Source organism: Saimiri boliviensis, chromosome 8 (assembly GCF_048565385.1).
Source record: "Saimiri boliviensis isolate mSaiBol1 chromosome 8, mSaiBol1.pri, whole genome shotgun sequence".
Taxonomy (NCBI): Eukaryota; Metazoa; Chordata; class Mammalia; order Primates; family Cebidae; genus Saimiri; species Saimiri boliviensis.
Genome location: NC_133456.1, coordinates 97,532,141 through 97,556,239, shown reverse-complemented (window position 1 = coordinate 97,556,239; position 24,099 = coordinate 97,532,141). Strand labels below are relative to the sequence as shown.

General features: G+C 42.3%; 1 protein-coding gene and 1 pseudogene across 3 annotated transcripts in view; one reads left to right on the top strand and one right to left on the bottom strand.

The window, feature by feature from the left end:
• Positions 1–1,618: 1,618 nt before the first annotated feature.
• Positions 1,619–24,099, bottom strand: part of PRTFDC1 (phosphoribosyl transferase domain containing 1) — a 98,557-nt gene continuing 76,076 nt past the window's right edge. For all 3 annotated transcript variants that reach the window (XM_003930670.4, XM_010341232.3, XM_074404914.1), the window contains exons 5-9: positions 12,027–12,044; positions 10,580–10,662; positions 8,987–9,033; positions 4,549–4,625; positions 1,619–2,895 (exon numbers count right to left, since the gene is read on the bottom strand). In XM_003930670.4, coding sequence (XP_003930719.1) covers positions 2,848–2,895; positions 4,549–4,625; positions 8,987–9,033; positions 10,580–10,662; positions 12,027–12,044 — 273 coding nt within the window. In that variant the 3' untranslated portion in view covers positions 1,619–2,847. The remainder of the gene's footprint in view (positions 2,896–4,548; positions 4,626–8,986; positions 9,034–10,579; positions 10,663–12,026; positions 12,045–24,099) is intronic.
• LOC120367608 (heterogeneous nuclear ribonucleoprotein A1-like) lies at positions 15,815–17,374 on the top strand (annotated as a pseudogene).

Sequence of the window (24,099 nt, the reverse complement as noted above, 5' to 3'; positions counted from 1 at the left end):
TGATCCACTGGCCTTGGCCTCCCAAAGTGCTGGGATTACAGGTGTGAGCTACCCTCTTACCATCTCTGCACACCTCCTCTCAGCAGTGTGCAAAGGCTCCTCCTGAGATCCCCTTCTTCCCTTCCTGAAACTAGCTTATTGCCAGCTCTCAAATGTCATCTTGGGATCCAGAGAAGCTTCATGATTGCAAAGTCAGTAAAAGTCCCAAATGTTCAGTTTACCCAAATTAGTCAGACAACTGGGTGGAGAGCGTGGTTTCGGATTTCGATTTCCTAGAACACACTACCTCTATTACAAAAGGGAGGGCGTATTTCCATGACACCAGGTCTCTAGATGTGGGATAGCCTGCTTTTTCTCTCCATTGAGAAAACACAAGTTGATTTCACAGGAGGCTGTTCAAATGCCTGACTGTGCTCTGAAATTCACAGTCTCAAAAGGCCTGGAACATGGCAAACCATCTTATATGCAAAAATTAATCAAGGTACGATGGGATTTGACTATTTGCCTTTTACATCTACGAGGTCCATGGGTCAGCAATGAGTACATTCTAGTCCCTGTAAGAAAGGACCCATTTATAATGAGGGGTTCTAATTTGTTTGGGAAATCCCAGAGTATTACTAATTATGTTGATTATAACTGAATCCAAACTTCCCAATGAAATACACACACACACACACACACACATACACACACGCAAACTCAGACATTTTCCGCCTTATAAATCAGCTTTGGAACACTAAATTAATAATGGATTTGTTGTTAATCAAGTAATAAATTTTTGCATGTTTGGTTCAGAGTGAATAAACTTGGTGGTATTAACTAGACCGTTTTGCAAGAGAAAAGGAAATATTATTTTTCCCAAGATGACTTCCTTGGATATCACTGTTAAAATATTGTTTAGTAGGAAAAAATTGCAAGCATGATTAAACTTCTTGTGTCTTTAGCGAATTTTCAGCATTAATCATACAAGTCCTCACACTCTTGTGAAGTAGATCAATTTCCTTTCTAATTTGAATAAACAGACTCTCAGAAAGGATACTGAAACTTACTAAAATTCAACATTTTTAAGAAAACATTTTCATACTGTATACTTTATGGATAATTTTACATTTAAAACCAAATGTGTGACTGGATTTTTTTTAGGTCCTCTGACATATACGTGGCATTGTGGAAAAAAAAAAAAACTATGTTCAGAATATTAATTTTGATATTTCAAAAAATTCACCAGTCAGACACAATTATAAAACTAAACTTGGGTACCAATGCTTCTGTGAAACAAAGCTAGAAGAGATTCCATTTGCTGACTTATCCCTTGGGATATCGGGGTGTGGCTTGTTTTCTTCTCTGACCGAAACAAAGATATGCAGGAAAATCTTCTTTTACAACTAAAATTCTTTGTTCTTACAAACAAGCTTAGGAAGAAGAAAGGCAGCAGACTTAGCCGGGCTTAATCATTTGGTTATACTAGTGCGTATACTGGAGTTCATCCAAGTTAACAAAAATAAAGCCACCGGATAGGTACAGGCAGTCGTATATTTAAGCCACTGACTCACATACATTTTAATGGCTGAAAGTGTTTTAAAAATATGAAGGCAGGAAGAAAAACAGTAAGCAGTGATAAAACGTAAAAAGTTTTTTTAATTCTTTATTAGTTTCAAGGAAGCTAGAACCTAATAACAATACGCTACTTACGGTTCAGAACCAAACAAAAGCTGCTTAGTTATTTATTTTGCATTTGCATTTTGTAGGAAGTGAAAAGAAACCAGCTCTATTGGCACTCACGTTTATTTTCAATTAAAATCCCCATGAATTAGGAAATGTCTCATAAAACGGAGAAATTGGAAAAAAATGTGATTCAGGAAAAACTTTCCTAAGTATGCTTGTTTCTTGTAGCACTTTGGATTTTGTGATCAGTCTTTCAAAGATATTTTAAAAAATAATTCATCCTCTGTCTTCACATTTGTGGTGGAACATAGCAGTGTCTTGTCCTTTCATGCAAATAAGAGGAAAAATTTATACTTGCTTAGTTTGGAGCATTGAAAGCACTCGCCCTTAATTCTGCCATTTGCTCATGTCCCACATGAATAAAAGGATACAGCTTAGAAACCAGGGCCTTGCTGCTATTGTATTTTTTTCTAATTAAAATTCAGAGAATTAAACACAGTTGAGTACATCCATGCATACATGACATACCGTCATCACATACCGGAAGCTCCCATCAAGAGCCCTGAGCAAAACCCGTTTCATAACATCATTAAGATTCATTGTACACTGAGTTTCAGAAAGGCTTTGTCAAAGAGGATAATAACGGCCTGTCAGAAATGCGCAAACAGAAATTTATATTAAATTGTCCTTTCCCTCCTTTTAAAATACAGGAATCTATTAGTAGTTGCATTTCTGCTATATGGAGCTCAAGGCTTCAGTTAAAAAATGGTCCCCAGCTTCTAAATATTGTAAGCTTATTACCGAAATAGAGTATACGAAGTTAACTGAAAAATATTTGAGTAACTAGGTGGGGGTATTCTTGGGAATAGTAATCAAACATAATGACTGAATCAAAACAAAGGAAGACGGAGCTCAGGAGTTCCAAAGTAGAGAGTATTGCTGAGTCACAAGGCGGAGTGTTTAGTTTGGAACAAGTCAAATAAAAGCACTGCTTTCTTTTCCTTAAAAACCTTTGATACTCTTTATATTAACCTCAGAAAAGAAAGCGCTCTCATTAAAACATTTTTTTCTTTTATATCCTGCTGAGTGAAGACACCTGGGGAGACAAATTGACAGCTGGCTTCCCGAGTACAGTCGTATGTATGATGGTATCTGGGACTCCGGTGCTGAGAATTCATGTTTTTAGACTCGATATTTTTCTTTACCGTGCTCGTTGATCACGCATATGTGCTGAAACAATAAAGCCCCATCAGTTTCTTTATGAAATATGAGACACAGAAAATGTGATGCAGTAATAAACAAATACCATGAATTTATACTATATAAATTCATTTAAATATAAATGTGTGTATTTATATGTGTGGGTAAAATCTAAAGAGACCCATTCAAATGCTTGACAAAAGGTTCTTTGTGGTTTTAGTTTGGAGCCCTGTTCTCAAGCTGGCTCCCCAGGTCACTAAAACCCAGAAATGCTGAGGGAGCAGTATATTTAGCCCTGCTAGAAACAGAAGTCTCCTACTGGTAAGACGACAACTGGGTGAATGGAGAAGTAACAGTGGCAAGCACAACATGGGCTCTTATTCAACCCTTTTTGGGCGACAAGAAATGGGTTAGGAATATTTTGATTGAAAGCAACAGAAATGGGGCAGGGCTAATGTAAGCAAAAAAGAAGATTTGGCTGGGCATGGCGGCCCCTATCTATAATCCCAGTACTTTGGGGGGCTGAGGTGGGAGCATCGCTTGAAGCCAGGAGTTCGAGACCAGCCTGGATAGCATAGCAAGACTCCGTCTCTACAAAAAATAAAAATATTAGCCAGGCATAGTGGCGTGTACCTGTAGTCCCAGCTACTCAGGAGGATGAGGTGGGAGGATCGCTTGAGCCTGGGACTTCAAGGCTGCAGTGAGCTATGACTGAGTCACTGCACTCTAGCCTAGGTGAGAACCTGGAGCGAGATCCCGTGTCTTTAAAAAGGGGGGAGGGGGAATTTATTGGTAGAATACAGGGGTAGCTCTCAGAATCCAAGGATGAGCTGGGCAATGAAGCTGCTAGAAGGCAGGAACAGGGGCAACTCCAGAGATTTTCACCCATGGTGCCATCCTAGTGGCTGAAGTCTAAACACGCACAGTCTCTGTGACTTTTGGTTTAAGTTTCTAACTTCCAGGAGAAAGAGAGACTGATTGGTCCACTTTGGGTAAGCTGTCTACCTCTAGATCATACAGTGTTGGTCAGGGTCACACAGCTGGGGTCCACACTGGGGGTCCACGTTTGCGTGTTGAGATCATTTACCCCAAAGAAGGAACCGTTATGAGCTGCATGCCACTGTAATTGAAATGCGCTAGAGTCAGGCACGGACACAAACCAGGGTAGAGAATATTGGCTGTCGTTATGGTTGGTTGGGCACAGTCAATGACTATGGAGAAGAATCAGTGTCAAACCATAGTTCCGCTTTTAGCTTCCTATGTCTTTAGCACAAAACAGAGATAATTGTAATTTGCTTTCATCATCCTAATACCAGGCGTCCCCAAACTTTTTACACAGGGGGCCAGTTCACTGTCCCTCAGACCGTTGGAGGGCCGCCACATACTGTGCTCCTCTCACTGACCACCAATGAAAGAGGTGCCCTTTCCTGAAGTGCGGCTGGGGGCCGGATAAATGGCCTCAGGGGGCCGCATGCGGCCCTCGGGCCATAGTTTGGGGATGCCTGCTAATACCTACCTTGCAGAATAGTAGTGGGACTTAATTGGGAGTATGGATGCAACGTGCTCACATGGTCCTGACACAGAAGATGATCAATAGCAGATGTCACTAGCTCACATTCAATACTTTATTAAATTGTTAAGTTCTTATAAAAAGGGGGGTTAGGGTTTGCATGCAAGACTTACATTCAGATCTCTGAAGTATTCGTTGTAATCTAAGGCATATCCCACCACAAATAAGTTTGGAATCTCAAATCCAGCATCTTAGCAGAGAGAGAGAGAGAGAGAGAGAGAGAGAGAGAGAAAAGGAACAAAATTTACATTATATAAATGCACCATATGCTGCTGGTGGCACTCTTAACTCGAGGAGCAGGAGGAAGTGAGAAATGGTGAGCAATGCACAGGATGAGCCCGAGAGGGACCTGGACCAGCAGGAGTACTAGGGAAGAAGGAGGGAAGGCAAACAAGCCAGCCTACAATGAAGAGTGACTGATCCAGCGTGCAGAGTTGAGAAAGGGCTCAGGAAGCCCAGCGCATAACAAGAAATACGCATAAGTGAGTCACGTGGCCCTGGTGTTCTAAAGCAAGCAGTTTGCAGTGATACGATGCCAAAGGAAACACTCTCAACAACACAAAGGGAAGTTCAAGCCAAAGGCGTCATGATGCTGCATTATGTGAACAGGTGCGCGGGCCACAGCAACTAGAAAGCAATTCTCCCGCTGTACTCAGTGTCTTGGCGGTTTAAAGGGCTGGAAAGCAAAACCTGGACAAAAGATGAAAGGCAAGGGGATCGTTCAACTTGAGGAAGAGAATGTGAAGTATACGTTAATGCTGGTCTTTGGGTTCATGGTGCAGAGGACATTAATGAGCTCTCTATCAAGGGCAGAATGAGAGGAAATGGATTTATGCACAGTTCAAGGTACTTGCAATAAGCAAAAGAAGAATTCATTGAAAAGACGATGATTTTTATCAGAGAGGATTCTTTTTTTTTTTTTTTTTTTTTTTTTCATGAGACCGAGTCTTGCTTTTTCACTCAGGCCGGAGTGCAGTGGCATGAGTTCAAGCGATTCTCCTGCCTCAGCCTCCCGAGTGGCTGGGATTACACATATGAGGCATCATCCTCGGCTAAGTTTTGTATTTTTAGTAGAGACAGAGTTTCACCATATTGCCCAGGCTGGTCTTAAACTCCTGACCTCAAGTGGTCCATCTGCCTCCACCTCCCAAAGTGCTGGGATTACAGGCGTGAGTCACTGCAGTTGGCTATTTTTTGAGAAAGGGTCTCACTCTGTTGCTCAGGCAGAGGTGCGGTGGTGTGATCATGGCTCACTGCAGCCTCTACATCCACAGGCTTAGCTGATCCTCTCACCTCAGCTTCCTGAGTAGCTGGGACTACAGGCATGCACAACTATGCCTGGCTAATACTTATTGGTGAGAATTCTTTTTTTTTTTTTTTTTTTTTTTTTGAGACGGAGTTTCGCTCTTGTTACCCAGGCTGGAGTGCAATGGCACGATCTTGGCTCACCGCAACCTCCGCCTCCTGGGTTCAGGCAATTCTCCTGCCTCAGCCTCCTCAGTAGCTGGGATTACAGGCACCCGCCACCATGCCCAGCTAATTTTTTGTATTTTTAGTAGAGACGGGGTTTCACCATGTTGACCGGTATGGTCTCGATCTCTTGACCTCGTGATCCACCCGCCTCAGCCTCCCAAAGTGCTGGGATTACAGGCTTGAGCCACCGCGCCCGGCTTGAGAATTCTTAAGGAATAGACAATACCTCTCCTTCTTCAGAGGTCTTGAAACAGAATAAAGGGGCATTGGTCCAATGATTTGCAAACTTTTTCAATGTTTTGGAATTTTACAAGTTTGTTTATTACAGCATTATAGGTGAGAGATTTAACTGCTTACTTTGAATGGAACTGTACCTGGGCAAAGTTATCTCCATGGTGACTATGACCAATGATGCTTTCACAAGAAGAAAACAATTGTTCCTGCTTACAGAAAGCACTGGAGGTGAGGGACTTATTTTCTAGGGGGTTGCATTATGGAGTCCCTTCCCAGGAAGTCTGTTTGATTCCTCCAACAGAGTTTCTTGAAAAAAAGAATCAGAAAGGAGAAGCAAGAGCAGAAGAGGTCAGAAGTTACATTGAACATAAAATGAAGAATCGGGAGAAAGGAACACAAAGTACGAAGCCTTATAAATCCAGAGAGAAAGAAGGAACAGAGACTCTGAGCTAAAGAATATGAAGCCAGGGGTGCACCTGCAGTCCCAGCTATTCAGAAGGCTGAGACAGGAGGCTTGAGGCCAGGAGATCGAGATCAGCCTAGGCAACAAAGTGAGATCCCATTTCAAAAAGAAAGGGTGGGTGTGGTTGCTTACAGCTGTAATCCCAGCACTTTGGGAGGTGGAGGTGGATGGCTCACCTGAGGTCAGGAGTTCAAGACAGGCCTGGCCAACAGGGTGAAACCCCATCTCTACTAAAAATACAAAAAGTAGCTGGGCGTGGTGGCGGGTGCCTGTAGTCCCAGCTGCTTGGGAGGCTGAGGCAGGAGAATTGGTTGAACCTTGGAGGTGGAGGTTGCAGTGAGCCGAGATTGCGCCACTGCACTGGGCGACAGAGTAAGACTCCATCTCAATAAATAAATAAATAAATAAATAAAAGAAAAAGAAAAAAAATACATGAGCAAATCTCAAGAAACCCTGTTTGTAAGCAGGGTTCTAATAATGACTTGACAGGGAGCAATGCAATCCTTCCATTAGGCAGGGCAACTCACACTGGGAAAATGAGAGCCCAGCACCTATTTAGAAGACCAGACCTTGCGATGTCATAGCAGGAAAGAAGGCTGATGGATCAGTAGGACAATCAGGAATCAAAGTGACCTATCCTTAGCTGGGAAATACGGGCAGCTCCTACACTTACATTTGAAATAACACATGTTACTTGCATATCTAGTGCAAGAGTCAGGGCAGTGACTGGAACCAGATTGCCTGGGCTTAATACTCGCCTGACACTTACAGCTACAAGACCTTGGCAAGCTATTTAAGCTGGCTGTGCTCAATTTCCTCATATGTAAAATAAGTATAACAATAGCTCCTACCTTTAGAGAGCTATTGTGAAGATGAAATGAGCTCATCTCTGTATAGCTCTTAGAATAGTCTGGCACATCAAAACCCTTCTTAGTGCAAGCTGCCATTATTTTATTACTGTTGTTGTTATAAGTGATATAAAAAAATTTGTCATTAATCGGATATGTTTGAGGAAAATGTTTTTCAACTTCAGTTAAAATCTTATCTATACATTGAGTATCCTGTACTATTTCCTTAGACAGTTTCTGCTTAGTAACCTCATGCAGCCTTCACTTCATCCAGATTATACCTTTGATACTAATAACACATGTGATTGGGTCTCTCTGCCCAGAACTGACACGGTGTAGAGTGAACACATCCAGCACACGAAGGAAACTTGGTTTTAGAATGTAGAGTCACTGGCTAAATGTCACTGGCCTGTCACCTATCCATACTGTGCTTCCCTTTCGCTAATGTTTGTTCAGCTTGCTGAAGAGAACTGGAGCCAAATTGTCCCAGGGGCTTTGGAGCAAATGTAAGATAAAAATCAAGCTGAAGTCTGCCTATGCAAGTGAAAAAAAATCGCCTCTAGTGTTAGAATAATAAATAATCAGGCTGCGTGTTTATTATGGGGAGAAGGGAGGAGAGTGTCCTAGATGAGGAAGAACACACGTCTGAAGTCAAGTGTGAAGATTATATCTAGAGATATCTGCTCTGCTAATTCTCTGTGTTATGGAGCTTTGGTTTGGAGGTGGTGGGAAGCTGTCTTAGGTTTCCCCTTCTGTTCATTAAAATTCAGGCTTGCCTGTAATCCCAGCACTTTGGGAGGCTGAGGTGGGTGGATCACGAGGTCAAGAGATTGAGACCATCCTGGTCAACAAGGTGAAACCTGGTCTCTATTAAAAATACAAAAATTAGCTGGGCATGGTGGCGCACGCCTGTAGTCCCAGCTACTCGGGAGGCTGAGGCAGGAGAATTGCTTGAACCCAGGAGGCGGAGGTTGCGGTGAGCCGAGATCCTGCCATTGCACTCCAGCCTGGGTAACAAGAGCAAAACTCTGTCTCAAAAAAAAAAAAAAAAAATTCAGGCTTGCTAAAGGTCACCATTGTGCATTGTCTGGTAACAGTTCCTGATGATGGCATGAGAATCCGTCTAAACCTCTAGAGCACCTCTCCTTGTCTGACTGGTGGGAACAAAGGCCAAGGTGGGGTGCTATGTGTCTGAGTCAGTCCAGCGGGATCAGGTCTTTCTCTACGCCCTGAAACTTTTCAGCTGACTTCTCTGCAGTGAAGGTGCTGTGTGAAACATACAAATAAAAATACCCAACGCACGGAACAGAGTTCCTGTGAAAGATGCAAATTAGAACATTGAAGACCCTCATTTTAAAAGGTTCTGTTTTCCCTACCAAGGTGGGGGAGACCATGAGGAATCTGTGGGACTGTCGGCAACGTAGTTTCCACTCCACATGCAGTGCTGTCAAACAGGAAACCAAAGATTCCTAAACATAAAATGAAACAGTACAAGCATAAAACAAACAAACAAACAACTGAAAAAACACTTACAGTCAGGTCTAAAGCCGTCACTTCTGGGTTGTCTCTTCACCAACAAACTACCATTAAAAAAGAAATGCTTTAGTGAACCCAGTCAAATCTCTATGAACTGTAAATAGAATCAAGCATCATTAAAATATATACTTGAAATACATTTTGCTACTGTGGCACTATATAGATGGTTCTGGATAAAAAGAAGACAGCAGATGAGGTACAGTGGTGACATCTGTAATCCCAGTGCTTTGGGAGGTTAAGGCAGGAGGATCACTTGAGCCCAGAGGTTCAAGACCCACCTGGGAAATATAGTCAGACCCCTGTCTCTACAAAAAAATTTTTAAAATTAGCTGGGTATGGTGGCACATGCCTGTAGTCCCAGCTGCTTGGAAGGCTGCAGTGGGAGGATTATTTCAGCCCAGGAGTTGAAGGCTGCAGTGAGCCATGATTGTACTGCTACAGTCAAGCCTAGGTGACAGAGTGAGACCCTGTCTCAAAAAATAAAGAAAATATATATTTATTTTTTTAAAAAAAGGTAGCTGTCAGCCAGGCAGGGTGTCTCATGCTTCTAATCCCAGCACTTTGGGAGGCCAAGGAGTGCAGATCACTTGAGCTCATAAGTTTGAAACCAGCCTGGCCAACATGGTGAAATCTAGTCTCTACTAAAAATACAAAAATTAGCTGGTTGTGCTGGTGTGCATCTGTAGTCCCAGCTACATGTGAGGCTGTGGCAGGAGAATCACTTGAACTCGGGAGGCTGGGGTTGCAGTGAGCCGAAACTGCACCACTGCAGTCCAGCAGGGTGACAAAGCAAGACTCTGTCTCAAAGAAACAAATGAAAAGACATAGCAGTCCTAGCTACTCAGGTGGGAGGATGACTTGAGCCCGAAAGTTTGAAGCTGCAGTGAGCTATGATCAAATCACTGCTCTCCAGCTTGGCCTGGGCAACACAGCAAGACCCTGTCTCTTAACAAAAGGAAAAAAAGGGCCAGACGCGGTGGCTCATGCCTCTAATCTCAGTACTTTGAGAGGCTGAGGTGGGCAGATAACTTGAGATCAGGAGTTCAAGACCAGCTTGGCCAACAAGGTGAAACCCCATCTCTGCTAAAAATATAAAAAACCAGCTGGGCATGGCGGTGGGCGCCTGTAGTCCCAGCTACTTGGGAAGCTGAGGCAGGAGAATTGCTTGAATCCAGCAGGCGGAGGTTGCAACGAGCCGAGATTGTGCCACTGCACTCCAGCCTGGGTGACAGAGTGAGACTCTGTCTCAAAAAAAAAAAAAAAGAAAGAAAGAAAGAAAGAAAAGAGAAGAAGGGGGCAAAGCAATGGCAGCGAGGCTCATCCAGCTGCTCCTGGAAACAGCTCATGAAGGCACAGTAAAGCTAATGAAGGAACCCAGAAACATGGCAAAGCATGTCTTCTTCCCTTTCTTCTCTCAGGCTAGCAGTCAAGGGCTGTTTTTCAGTGTGGTCAAACTGTAATACCCCAGGGGAAAAGGGCACTAGTTTGGAATACATTATACTCTTTGGAAAGAGCGTCCTGTGTTAGCGTCCCTTCTGGGCTTGCTTGGAAAAGCAGACATCATCACCATGCTGTGAGTATCTGACTCACCTGGCTACCTTAATCATGTTGGGCTTGTATTTCTTTATATTGCTGAGGAGTGCGTTCATGGTCCTCCCAGTTCCAACGACATCCTTTGCAGAAAGGACAGATACATTCAACAAAATGCATTTGAACAGCATCACAGACTTTTCATCCAGGGAGATACTCCTGATTAATAATGCACTGTAATTAAAAATGCCATCCAATTTGGAGTCCAAGTAAGAGGACGAGTTGGTTATGTTTTATTTAAACAGGCACTTCTTTCTGGAAGCTGAGTTTGGGGAATCTACCGCAGACTCTTTCCTCCTTGAATCCTTTAGCTGTGTGGAAGGGCCAAATTTAGCCTTTGGACAGCATGAGGGACTCGTCGTTGAGTACGTTTGGACTCACATATGCACATTCAGGGACGAAATTTGGCCCTGAGGTTGTGTAACACAATACAAGGCGCATGAATTTTCATGGATATGTACATCTGAATACACTGAATGGATAAATACCTCTCCCTTGTCCTCCTCCACTCAATGGGGGATTCTGTGGCTGGGAAGTGAGAGGTGTCTGGACAGCAGCTGGTGACAGCCTGTGAATTCTGAGGGTCCGTGGCGGCAGCGGGCTGAGGCTCATCTCTGCTGATGAGCTGCTGCACAATTAGAGGAGAATAGGCAGCAGCGATTTATTGTCCTAAGGACAGGAATCAGCTGTCTCGAGCTGATTATCAAAACAACAGGTCTGAATGCAGCCAGGGCTGGGCAGTTCATTTGGTGAGAGGGTCTGCTCCATGGGTTACATGGGGCAAGCACAGCAGATACACATGGCGCACACAGGCAGTGGTATAACAAAAGCTTGAAAACAGTTCCCCTGAATTTTTTTTTTCCAGTTTGATGAGACAAGTGTGCTCCTGAAGGAAACGTAGCCATTTGCTGTGCTGGTCCACTACTGCCACATTGTCTTTTCTCTCTTTTTTAACAGAAAGACAAAAGAAAAAAAAAAAAACTATAGCTTTCCCCATAGCGCGCCAGTTTTAATTGATTGTGTTGATGATTTTGATGCTGAAAGTATTTGAGAATTCTCAAAATCATTAGATGTCCTTAGCAAAAACACTGAATTCAGGGTAAACAGAGTTCTAACCTTGGTTTTACTATGAAATGAACTTGGTTTGGTGAGCCAGTTTCTTCTTCTTTAAACTTGTCTGATTCACAAAGAGGCATGAAAATCAACACAGAGATATGTGGAACTGGATACAAAAAAGGATGAAGTCGTCCACGAGTATTGTTGCCAAGCTTTTATTCTACATTATTTGAAACCAGGAATGCTAGTTGGCCCCTAGTCATTAAATTTGGAGAGTATGCACCCAGTGGGAACTCAAGAAATCCTTGGTCAATTTGATAACAAGGCTTACAGTTTACTCACTCTTAGATTCTTTCAACCTCCAAGTGTAGAAAAGGAAATGCCAGCTTACCTCAACAATGAGAACATTCTGAAATAAACAAAACCCATATTTTAGAATGTGATGCCAATCTGACTCACAGGATACATACACATATTTTTTTTTGCTTAAAGTTAGAATTTCACAATTTGCTTAAATGGTCCTTCCCCATCCATCTACTTCAAAGGACTAGAGGTGATCTAGGTTTTCTAGATTCATTTGAACATGTTCCCTGGAATTAGTTGGTACAATATTCCAGGGTTAGAAGCAAGCTTATCTTAGACCTATCTGATGAGCTATCCATAAAGTCATCCCATCTCAATAATTCCGCCAACGGCCCCCCAACCCCCAGCATTCCCTTGGGAGGCAAAGCTTGTTAAGAGTTTACCAGGAAAACAAAGCAACATGAACTGCATCACTAATGGAGAGAGACTGTGCTCGGTAAACGCATCATGGGTTCAGCTGTGACAGCCTTACTCTTACAGAGCCACCAAAATCCCTGGGGACTCAGGACTTGCTCTTGGATTGCCAATCTAGATGAAGAGGGTAGGTCAGAGAAAGGGCTTCGAGGTGCCTGGTCTGTATTTTTAGTGAGAGGGTTAGATTCCTTGCAATAAGCTCTCAAGGCACTCCTCTGCTTCTCCCCTAAGAGTACTGTGATGTGGTTAGGACCTGTGTCCCTGCCCAAACCTCACGTTGAAATGCAATCCTCAGTGCAAGAGGCAGGGCCTCTGGTAGGAGGTGACGACGGGATCACGGGGGCAGGTCTCTTGCATGGTTTAGCACCATGCCTCTTGGTGTTGTCCTGACAGTGAGTTGCCCTGAAATTTGGTTGTTTAAAGGTGTGTGACACCACCCCTCTTTGTCTTGCTCCATATCTGTCTCCAGACATGTGAAGTGCTGCTCTCCCTTTGCTTGTGTCGTGATTTTTTTATTTTTATTTTTTGAGACAAAGTACCACTCTATCACCCAGGCTGGAGTGTAGTAGCGAGCAGTCTCGGCTTACTGCAACCTCTGCTTCCCGGGTTCAAGCAATTCTCCCACCTCAGCCTCCCGAGTAGCTGGGATTATGGGTATCCACCACCGCACCTGGCTCATTTTTGTATTTTTAGTAGAGATGGGGTTTTACCAAGTTGGCCAGGCTGGTCTCAAACTCCTGACCTCAAGTGGTCTGCCCACCTCGGCCTCCCAAAGTGCTGGGATTACAAGCAAGAGCCTCCACACCTGGCTGCCTTCTGCCATAATTTTAAGTCTCCTGATGCCTCGCCAGAAGCAGAACAGATGCCAATATCATGCTTCCTATACAGCTGCAGAACTGTGAGCACATTACATCTTTTTTCTTTATCAATTACCCAGTCTCAGGTATTTCTTTACATTGTGAGGACGGACTGATACACGCTGATTGTATTGCATTGGAATTTCTTGTTTGATCTCTGTCTTCCCCACTAGATTCTAATCTCCACAAGGTGGGGGATCATGTTTATTTTGATTCCTACTACATTGCCAGAAACTAGCATAATGCCTGCATATAGAGGCTTAATAAATAGTTGTTGAATAAAGCAATAATAAATGATTAAACTTATTAATGAGTTTAAACTGACCGATTAATTGGATTAGTAGTGACATGTCAATGCTGCCCCACCAAATTAAAATAGGACTGTTGATATGCCATCCCAATTTACTAAATGGTGAGACTATTCTTTCAATGTAATGGTATTTTTCTTTCTTTAGATGATCTTTCATTTATCCCTATGAGTTATATAATACTTCAAGAATCTTGACTGGGCGCAGTGGCTCACGCCTGTAATCCCAGCATTTTGGCTGGTGAGGTGGGTGGATCACCTGAGGTCAGGAGTTTGAGACCAGCCTGGCCAACTTGGTGAGACTGCATCTCTACTAAAATATATGAAAATTAGCTGGGCATGGTGGTAGGTGCCTGTAGCCCCAGATACTCAGGAGGCTGAGGCGGGAGAATCACTTGAACCTGGGAGACCGAGATTGTAGTGAGCCAAGACGACGCCACTGCACTCCAGCCTGGGTGACAGAGTGAGACTCTGACTCAAAAAAAAAAAAAAAAAAAAAAAAAATCGATCAAATACTACACATTAGATAACTTACTTATGTTTAATGCAAGATTTAATTTAATAAAAATGTTAATCACCCACCAACCAAACCAACCAACCAAGAACTCTGCTAACTTCACACCATATGTCAAATGCATTCTTACCTGAAAGTAACTTCTTGGAAGTGTTTTTCTCTCAGGTATGGCATTTTTATTCATTAAATCCAGTGAAAGTCTTAATTTTATCACAGAAATGTATAAGATTATTTTGTCCATGTTTGAAGCAGCTCAGCTATGGTACCCTCCACTCTAAGAGTCATGCTGCTGGGGAAGTCTCCTTGGTATTTTGAACACGGGTTGCTATGATCTGAATGATCAATTTGCAGCAGTTACTTGGGAGGTGCGTTTTTAGTTTGATTGAGGTTTACCATAAGGCCTATAAACCAAACAGAATACTTGGAGAATGTTGTGGTTAATTTAATTTTCTGGCTCACGATCTCTTTTTGTTTCAACTTTATAAAGAAAAACCTTTCTAAAATGTGTTAGTCTGCGTTCCTGCCTAATTAGGTAGAGTGTATGTATTGAGTGTAATCAAATATTTTTTTGACAGTAAAAAACCTTGCAAAACAATAGAGTCATGGTTGAAAAGATGAGCTTCAATTCTAAGACATAGTGGCAGGTGGGAAGATCGGACTTGCATGTGTACTGATCCTCGGAAACACTGTCAAAATTATTCAAATACATTTTAAAATCAAGGTAATGCAAACACTTGTTTAAAATAGATTGAGGCCAGGCGTGGTGGCTCACACCTGTAATCCCGGCTCTTTGGGCCGCTGAGGTGGACAAATTACTTGAGGTCAGGAGTTTGAGACCAGCCTGGCCAGTATATTAAAACCCTGCCAAAAAAAAACTCTATCAAAAAATACAACAATTAGCTGAGTGTGGTGGCGCATGTCTGTTGCCCTAGCCACTGAGGAGGCTGAGGCAGGAAATTGCTTGAACCTGGGAGATGCAGGTTGTAGTGAGATGAGATTGCACCACTGCACTTCAGCCTGGGCAACACAGTGCGACTCATCTTAAAAAAAAAAAAAAAATTCAAATAGATTGAAAGGTTTTTAAAAGAAAAACACCCCTCTCATCACTTCATCTCTCTTCACTCCCAATTTTGTTTTCCAGAGATAGTCACTTTTAACTATTTAAGCTGTTTTTCTGGTTACTTCTTAATTTTAATTTTCTGGTTTCCTTTTTCTTATTTTATTTTAATCACTTGGTAATGATTCTCAAAGACTAAAAAATAGATTTCGTAATGTTTCATATAGCTATTTCTGTACTTAAGGACATGTTTAAATCACATTGATTTTTAGGTTGCTTGTTTCTTTAAAAAGGGTTTAAGTATAAATGCATATTTCTAATTTTAATTTTTATTTTTTAGAGACAGTATCTCAATCATAGCTCCCTGTGACCTCAAATTCCCAGCCTCAAATGATCCTCCCTCCTCAGCCTCCCAAAGTGATAGGATTACAGGCATGAGCCACTGTGCCCAGCTGTGTATTCATTTTTATTATAGAAATTGCATATATTTCCTTATATATAAATATATACCTGTCAAAGAAAGTTTGTCCTTTCTATAATATATAAACATAAAAAATTATAAAATGCTTGAAAACAGAAAAGTCTAAACACTTTCTAAATTTTTGAAACATTCTTAACTGTTTAAAGTATTTAAAAATGTTTCTGTATTTTAAAGTAGATTAAAGGTATCATGACATCCTTTATTATGTATAGCAAAAGTATTATAACATCTAAGAAAAATGATGATAATTTCTTAACATCATATAAAGCCTAGTAGAGATTCAAATTCCCCCAGTTGTCCCTTTCCGACCATGGATGCCACAAAAGAAACATCGTTAAAGTCTCTCTTCTCCTTATGGCCATGTCTAAGTCAGAGTCTCCTAAAGAGCCCGAACAACTGAGAAAGCTCTTTATTGGAGGGCTGAGCTTTGAAACAACTGGTGAGAGCCTGAGGAGCCATTTTGAGCAATGGGGAATGCTCACGGACTGTGTGGTAATGAGAGGTACAAACACCAAGCGCTCCAGGGGCTTTGGGTTCGTCACGTATGCAACTGTGGAGGAGGTGGATGCAGCCATGAATGCCAGCCACACAAAGTGGATGGAAGAGTTGTGGAACCAAAGAGAGCTGTCTCAAGAGAAGATTCTCAAAGACCAGGTACCCACTTAACTGCGAAAAAAAAATTTGTTGCTGGCATTAACGAAGACACTGAAGAACATCACCTAAGAGATTATTTTGAACAGTCTGGAAAAATTGAAGTGATAGAACTCATGACTGGCCAAGGCAGTGGCAAGAAAAGGGGCTTATAACCTTCGTAACCTTTGATGACCATGATTCTGTGGGTAAGATTGTCATTCAGAAACACCATCTGTGAATGGCCATGGCTGTGAGGTTAGGGAAGCCCTGTCAAAGCAAGAGATGGTGAGTGCTTCATCCAGCCAGAGAGGTCCACGTGGTTCTGGAAACTTTGGTGGTGGTCATGGAGGTGGTTTCAGTGGAAAGGACAACTCTGTTCGTGGAGGAAACTTCAGTGGTCGTGGTGGCTTTTGTGGCAGCCATGGTGGTGGTGGATATGCTGGCAGTGGGGATGGCTATAATGGATTTGGTAATGGTGGAAGCAGTTTTGGAGGTGGTGGAAGCTACAATGATTTTGGCAATTACAACAATTAGCTTTCAAATTTTAGATCCATGAAGGGAAGAAACTATGGAGGCAGAAGCTCTGGCCCCTATGGTGGTGGAGGCCAATACTTTGCCAAACCACGAAACCAAGGTGGCTATGGTGGTTCCAGTAGCAGCAGTAGCTATGGCAGTGGCAGAACATTTTAATTAGGAAACAAAGCTCAGCAGGAGAGGAGAGCCAGAGAAGTGACAGGGAAGCTACAGGTCACAACAGATTTGTGAACTCAGCCAAGCACGGTAGCGGCAGGACCTCACTGTTACAAAGAAGACATGATTTAGACAAATACTTACGTGTATGGGCAAAAAACTCGAGGACTGTATTTGTGACCAATTGTGTAACAGGTTATTTTAGTTTCTGTTCTATGGAAAGTGTAAAGCATTCCAACAAAGGGTTTTAACGTAGATTTTTTGGTTTTGTACCCATGCTGTTGATTGCTAAATGTAATAGTCTGATCGTGAAGCTGAATAAATGTCTTTTTTTTAAAAAATGGACTTTGTAGCTGGTTTGTCCAACCTATACCATGCATTGGATCTTCCCTTTTCTTTTAATTTAGAAAAGTCTCTTTTGCTGTACAGGAATACCTTCTTTTATTACATTTCTCTCCCTCTCTCTTTTTTTGAAAATGCTAGGGTGCTTAAGAATGATGCTAAATCGACTTTGTCTGTGTTCTATAAATGGAACAACAAAGCCTGTTTATGCAGGCACATCTGCTTACCACACGATTTATTGAAATGAATATTTTAAGCCTACTTTTGAGAACTACTGTGCAGAAAACAAGATTCCTTTCAAAATATTATGCTCATTAACAATCTACCTGGTCACCCAAGAGCTCTGATGGAGATATTTACAAGGGTATTATTTTCATGCCTGTTAACACAACATCGCTTTTGCAGCCCTAGAGTCATTTAGACTTTCAAGTCTTATTATTTAAGAAATAGATTTTGTAAGGTGAGAGCTGCCCATAGACAGTGATTCCTCTGATGGATCTGGGTAAAGTAAATTGAAAACCTGAAGAGCCACCATTCTAGATGCCATTGAGAACATTTGTCATCCATGAGAGGAGATCAAAATATCAACAAGAATAGGAGTTTGGAAGAAGTTGATTCCATGACTTTGAGGGGCTCACAATTTCAGTGGAGGCCGAGGGTGGTGGTTCACGCAGGTAGCACTTTTGGAGGCTGAGGCAGGAGGCTTGCTTGATCCCAGGAGTTTGAGACCAGCCTGGGCAACATGGCAAAACCCTGTCTTTACAGAAACTGCATGGGTAGGACCACCTAAGCCTGAGGAGGTTGAGGCTACAGTGAGCCATGACTGCACTACTGCGCTCCAGCCTGAGAGAGGGGGAACTTGTCTCAAAAAAAAAAAAAAAACCAAAAACACTTCAGTGGAGGAAGTACCTGTAGATGTGGCAGCAGTAGCAAGAAACCTGAATTAGAAGTGGAGCCTGAGAATGTGACTGAATTGCTGTCAGCTCACAGTCAAACATGCACACGTGGGGAGTTGCTTCTTACGGACAAGCAAAGAAAGTAGTTTCTACTCCTGGTGAAGATTCTGTGAGCGTTGTTGAAATGACAACAAAGGGTTTAAAGTATTCTATATACTTAGTTGATAAAGCAGTAGCATGGCTGGAGAGGATTAACTTCAATTTTGAAAGAAGTTCTACTGTGGGTAAAATGCTATCAAACAGCTTCACAATCTGCAGAAGAATCTTCGTGAAAGGAAGAGTCAATCAAAGCAGTAAACTTCATTGTTGCCTTGATTTAAGAAACTGCTGCAGCCACCCCAGCCTTCTGAAGCCACCAGCAGCCGGATCAGTCAGCTGCCATCAACATCGTGGCAAGACCCTCCACCAGGAAAAATAATAACTCACTGAAGGCTCAGATGATTATTAGCATTTTTTTTTAGCAAAGAAGCATTTTTTCATTAAGTTATGTATGTTATTTTTTAGACATAATGTTGCACACTTAGTAGACTACAGTATAGTATAAGCATAAGTTTTATCTGCACCGGAAAACCAAAAAGTTTATGTGGCTCTCTTTATTGTGGTGATCTGGAACCAAATCCACAATAACTCTGAGATATGGCTGAAACTAAGATTAGCTGAAAGGGCTAGGGAGCCAACACTAATTTATCTTTATATAATCAATATGTAACATCGAGGCCGGGTGTGGTGGCTTGCACCTGTAATAAGGCAGGCAGATCGCTTGAGGCCAGGAGTTCGAGACCAGCCTAGCCAACATGATGAAACCCCATCTCTACTAAAAATACAAAAATTAACCAGGCATGGTGGCACATGCCTGTAGTCCCAGCTAATTGAGAGGCTGAGGCACAGAATTGCTTGAACCTGGGAGGTGGAGGTTGCAGTGAGCTGAGATGGTGCCACTGCACTCCAGCCTGGGAGACAGGGTAAGACTCTGTCTCAAACAAACAAACAAACAAACAAAAAACCAAAAATAACATGCAGATTGGCATCTAGTAGGTGCTCAAGAAATACCTGTGTAGTGAATCAACAATTTTGACCTCACTTCTTTCACTTACTGTAGTTCATTGTGCTTCTGATTCATCCCCCCCATTTTTCCTTAACAGTCTGCAATTCCTCCTTAACAAAGCTATCGTCAGTGTCTATTGCTTTTCATTCTGCACTAAGCTATTTCCTAAAATTCGCATTTTTTGAGTAGGCAACTTCTCTTTTCAGTACACACTGTGCCTCCTAAACACTTCCAATCTGATAACTCTAATCACTGCATCTGTGATGTTTGCCAGTTACTGTCTTAGTCATCACCTCACACCTAGCTCATTTCCTCCCAGAAAGCCAGTAAATTCTGCAGCCTGGGAACTTCAGGCAAAAACTCTGTGAAGAATCTCCACAGTGTGCTTTCTTTGCTATTGCATGATTCTGATCAAAACTAATCACAGGGATTTCCTAACAAAAAGAAAAAGGAAGAAAGAAGAAGAGAAAGGAGGAAAGAATTGCACACATTTACATGATATTCTTAAATGGGTTCTTCCGACTTCTAGCATTTTAGAGCGCACAGTGATTTGCGCCCCACACGGTCTCATCCGCAGCAGTGGAGTTTGGTGGCCGTGGTGACACTAATCAAGAGCAATGACAGCAGTGATATTGAGCTGCATCGTGGATGTGGAGCATGAGTAGGAATGTGAATATAACCCTATGGAGAAGGGAATGTAGTTTTGTGAATTTTTTGATAATTCACAAAATTTCCAGAATCATCAGTCAGTGGGTATTTCCATTATTGTTCTCAGCTTAGTCAGATGCAATAAAAAAAAGAATGATTTAAACAGTTAAGGCAGCCAAGGGGGAACTTTTGGCAGGTTCCGATGCTTCATTCTGGCATCTAATTAGAATCTTAGGCCAGGCGTGGTGGTTCATTACTGTAATCCCAGCACTTTGGGAGGCTGAGGCGGGTGGATAACTTGAGGTCAGGAGTTCGAGATCAGCTTGACCAACATGGTGAAACCCACTCTCTACTAAAACATACAAAAATTAGCTGGGTGTGGTGGTGTGCACCTGTAATCCCAGCAACTCGGGAGGCCAAGGCAAGAGAATCACTTGAACCTGGGAGGCAGAGGTTGCAGTGAGGGGAGACTGCACCACTGTACTCCAGCCCGGGTGACAGAGCGAGACTCTGTCTCAAAAAACAAACAAAAACAAAACTCAAAAGTATTTGAGGGTGGGTTTGGGGGTCATGTCTTCTACAGTCTTGGGCTTAACCTGCACACTCTGTTTTCACGTTGGCAGATTTGAGCCTGTTTCCATGCATTTTGTTTTATCCACCCTTTCAGAGGTTTCTCTTGAATATGAATAAAATCTTGCTTTAACAGATAAACACATTTTATGAAGTGCCAGTATTAAGTCAACTTTCAAAAAAAATCAGCCAGAGAGTACATTGTATAGACAGCTCAAACACCGAATAAAATGCTTTTAACATTTTGAAGAAGCCATTTAACGTAATCATTGAGGGCTCCCTTTATTCAACAGCAATGACCTATTTAGGACCATGACTCAGACAGCCTCCCTTGTGAGCCTCCGTTCCTTGGAAGAAAAGAGAGGAGAGAGAGAGACAGACAGAGAGGAAAGAAGAGAGAGAAAGGAATTTTAAAAAGAAAAAAAGAAGAGAGAAAGGAAGAGAGAAGAAAGAGAACAAAAAAGAAAGCAAAAAGAAAGACAGGAAAAGAGGAAGGAAGGAGTTTCTCGGGGTTCAAAGTAAAAAAAAATTATTTAAAAAGAAAGAGAGAAAGAAATGGAAGAAAGAAAGAAAAGAAAGCAGAGGTTGGGGGTGGGGAGGCATGGGTGATTGTCTAGAGTCTCCTTTTTACTAACTATTTTAATCCCATGTCTTCAAGGGCTCCAGAAGTATTATACAGTGATGGGTTCACAGTGAGTGATGGGTTCACAGTGCCCCTAACTCACAGCATGAGAAGGTTATGTAGGTGAGCTATTTCTCCCAGTTTTATAGAGTTCTTTCATACACAAATTTAATTAAAAAAAAATTCTTTCTAGCCCTCCCTCCATTTAACTTTGTCAGGGCTCCTTTTGATACCACGATTCCTTCTCTTCCATCCTTACTTCGCCCCTGCAGTTCAAGTGCTCCTGCAGGCTCTGCCAACCCCACCTCCAAACTGCTCTCTGCCCTCTTTCAGCCATTCTTCCCTCTTGTCAGTTTCATTTTCCTAAAACACAGCTCCATGACGTCATCTCTGCTCAGATACTTTTGTGTCTCTTGTTTGCTTTGCTGAGCAACTTCACCTCTTCTTTGGGACTTTGAATGTGTTCTACACACCAAACCCTGTGTTTGGGTTTTTTTTTTTTTTTTTTTTTTTTTTTTGCTTACTCCTTCTCTGTTTTTGATGAATTTCCTTCAGGCATGCTGGTCCACTCCGGCCCAGCGATCCTGTTCTTTTCTGGATTACCCCATTCCGTGTTTTTATTTTTATTATTATTCTTACTGTAGGCTTTGTGGGATTTTCTTTGAAGCCTTCACCTGTTTATGGAGGATGAGGGCTAATTTTTAGTGGGAGAGAGGTTGCAGTATCATATTAAATTCTGGTGGGATTTTTGTAGGTTTAATTTTTTTGGGGGAAAGGGTCTTGCTCTGTTGCTCAGACTGGAGTGCAGTGGCATGATCTCGGCTCACTGCAACCTCTGCCTCCCAGGCTCACGCGATTCTACTGCCTCAGCTGGGATTACAGGTGTGTCCTATCATGTCTGGCTAATTTTTGTATTTTTAGTAGAGACAGGGTCTTGCCATGGTGACCAGGCTGGTCTTAAACTTCTGACTTCAAGTGATCTGCCCGCCTCGGCCCCCAAAGTGCTGGGATTACAGGCATGCGCTACTGTGTCTGGCTGGCTTAATGGTTTTTAAATTTATCTGGAGGGAGTGATGGTTGTTTTGGGTACATGACGGTGACAGCTACTGAGGAGTACCCTGAGGCTTGGGGGTCAATTATTGCCATTTGGGGTGCCCTTCCCCTCTCTTCTCTGTTAGTCGCAAACCTTTCTATTCCAAGTTAAAGCTCACCCTCCCTTCTCAAAGATGATCTGAATCCTAAGGAATCCTTCATTCTTTGGATTTCTTTAAACCCAAGGAAAGAGTCTTGCATGGAAAGACCCATGGGGCTCTTCTTAAAGTGCCAAGCATTAAATAAGAGAAAGGATGTTGCTGGGAACAAATTGCTGGGAACAAATTCCCAGCAGAATAATAACATGATAATAAGTGTATTTTAAATGTTAAGTTTATTGAATGACTGACAAATTGTATTATGACCACTGGAGAAAGGAGAAGTCACTGTGGCCTCAGCCTCCTAAGCCCAAGTGATCCTCCCACCTCAGCTTTCTGAGTAGCTGGGACTGCAGGCTACACCACCATGCCTGGCTACATTTTAAATTTCTTCTGTAGAGATGCAGTTTCACTACGTTGCCCAGTCTGGTCTCAAACTACCGGCCTCAGCAATTCTTTCATCCAGTGCAGAGATATATTGCAGTTTCAGCCTCTCTTCTACACCCATTAAAACAAGTACCCACTAACTGTTGGGTGCCTTTTCCTTTTGCTTTTTTTTTCCCAGCTGGTGTATAGTCTTCATGATGGAAAGATTTTGGAGTGACTCTAAAATGTATTTGTAAAATCTTGCCAATTCTTCTCTTTAAAATTTTATTTTTTCACTGATACAAAATGTTGTATGTATTTATGGAGTACATGTGAATGTTTGTTACATGCACAGAAATGTCTAATGTGCAGGTCAGGGCATTTGGGGTAGCCGTTGCCTTGACTGTCATTTCTGGGTGTTGGGAACATTTCAAGTCCTCTCTTCTAGACACTTTGAAATAGACAACACACTATTGCTAACCATAGTCCCCTTACACTGCCATTGCATACTGGAGCTTATTTGTTCTAACTTAGTTGATAACATTTCACAGAGAGGCTGAATGAAGAATAAGTGAACAGGGTGGGCCACGTGAAGGCCTTTATCATTTTTTGTTTTTACCTTGTTCATGTCTTGTATTTTATTTCTTATGAAAATGGCTACCCAAAGAAGTCATTGTAGTAGCATACTATTTTTTTTTTTTTTTTTTTTTTTTTGGTGGTGGGGAGGGAGTCTGGCTCTGTTGCCCAGGCTGGAGTGCAGTGGCACAATCTCAGCTCACTGCAACCTCCACCTTCCAGGTTCAAGCGATACTCCTACCTCAGCCTCCCAAGTATCTGGGACTACAGGTGCGCACCACCACACCCAGCTAATTTTTTGTAGTTTTAGCAGAGACAGGGTTTTACTATGTTACCCAGGATGGTCTCGACCTTCTGACATCTTGATCCGCCCGCCTCGGCCTCCCAAAGTGCTGGGATTTACAGGCATGAGCCACTGCATCCGCTGAGCTGCCTACTATTTTAAGGCAGCAACTATAACTTAAATGCTAACAGACTCACTCCATAAGACAGAAAACCCTCCCCCAGGGCTGTAATGGGCATTTAAGTTTCCTAAACCCAGTGACAACTAATCATTTTTGTTACCTATTGAATAGAAACAAATGAATTTTAACAGTGCCCCTATAGCTGAAAAGCTCCACAAATAATACATTGTCTCTACCTACAGGATCTGTTGATGCATGCCGGACATTGCTTCTCAAACACTCATGGTTGTGATGTTCAAACTGGGCTCTGGCTACTTCTGGTGGTTACTTGGTGTTATGCCAAGGCATATTGGCCTTCATCTTTTTAAGGCAAAGGAAATTTTAACAGCTAAGTGAATTTTTTATTCACTCTTCCACCTCAGCTGTGTT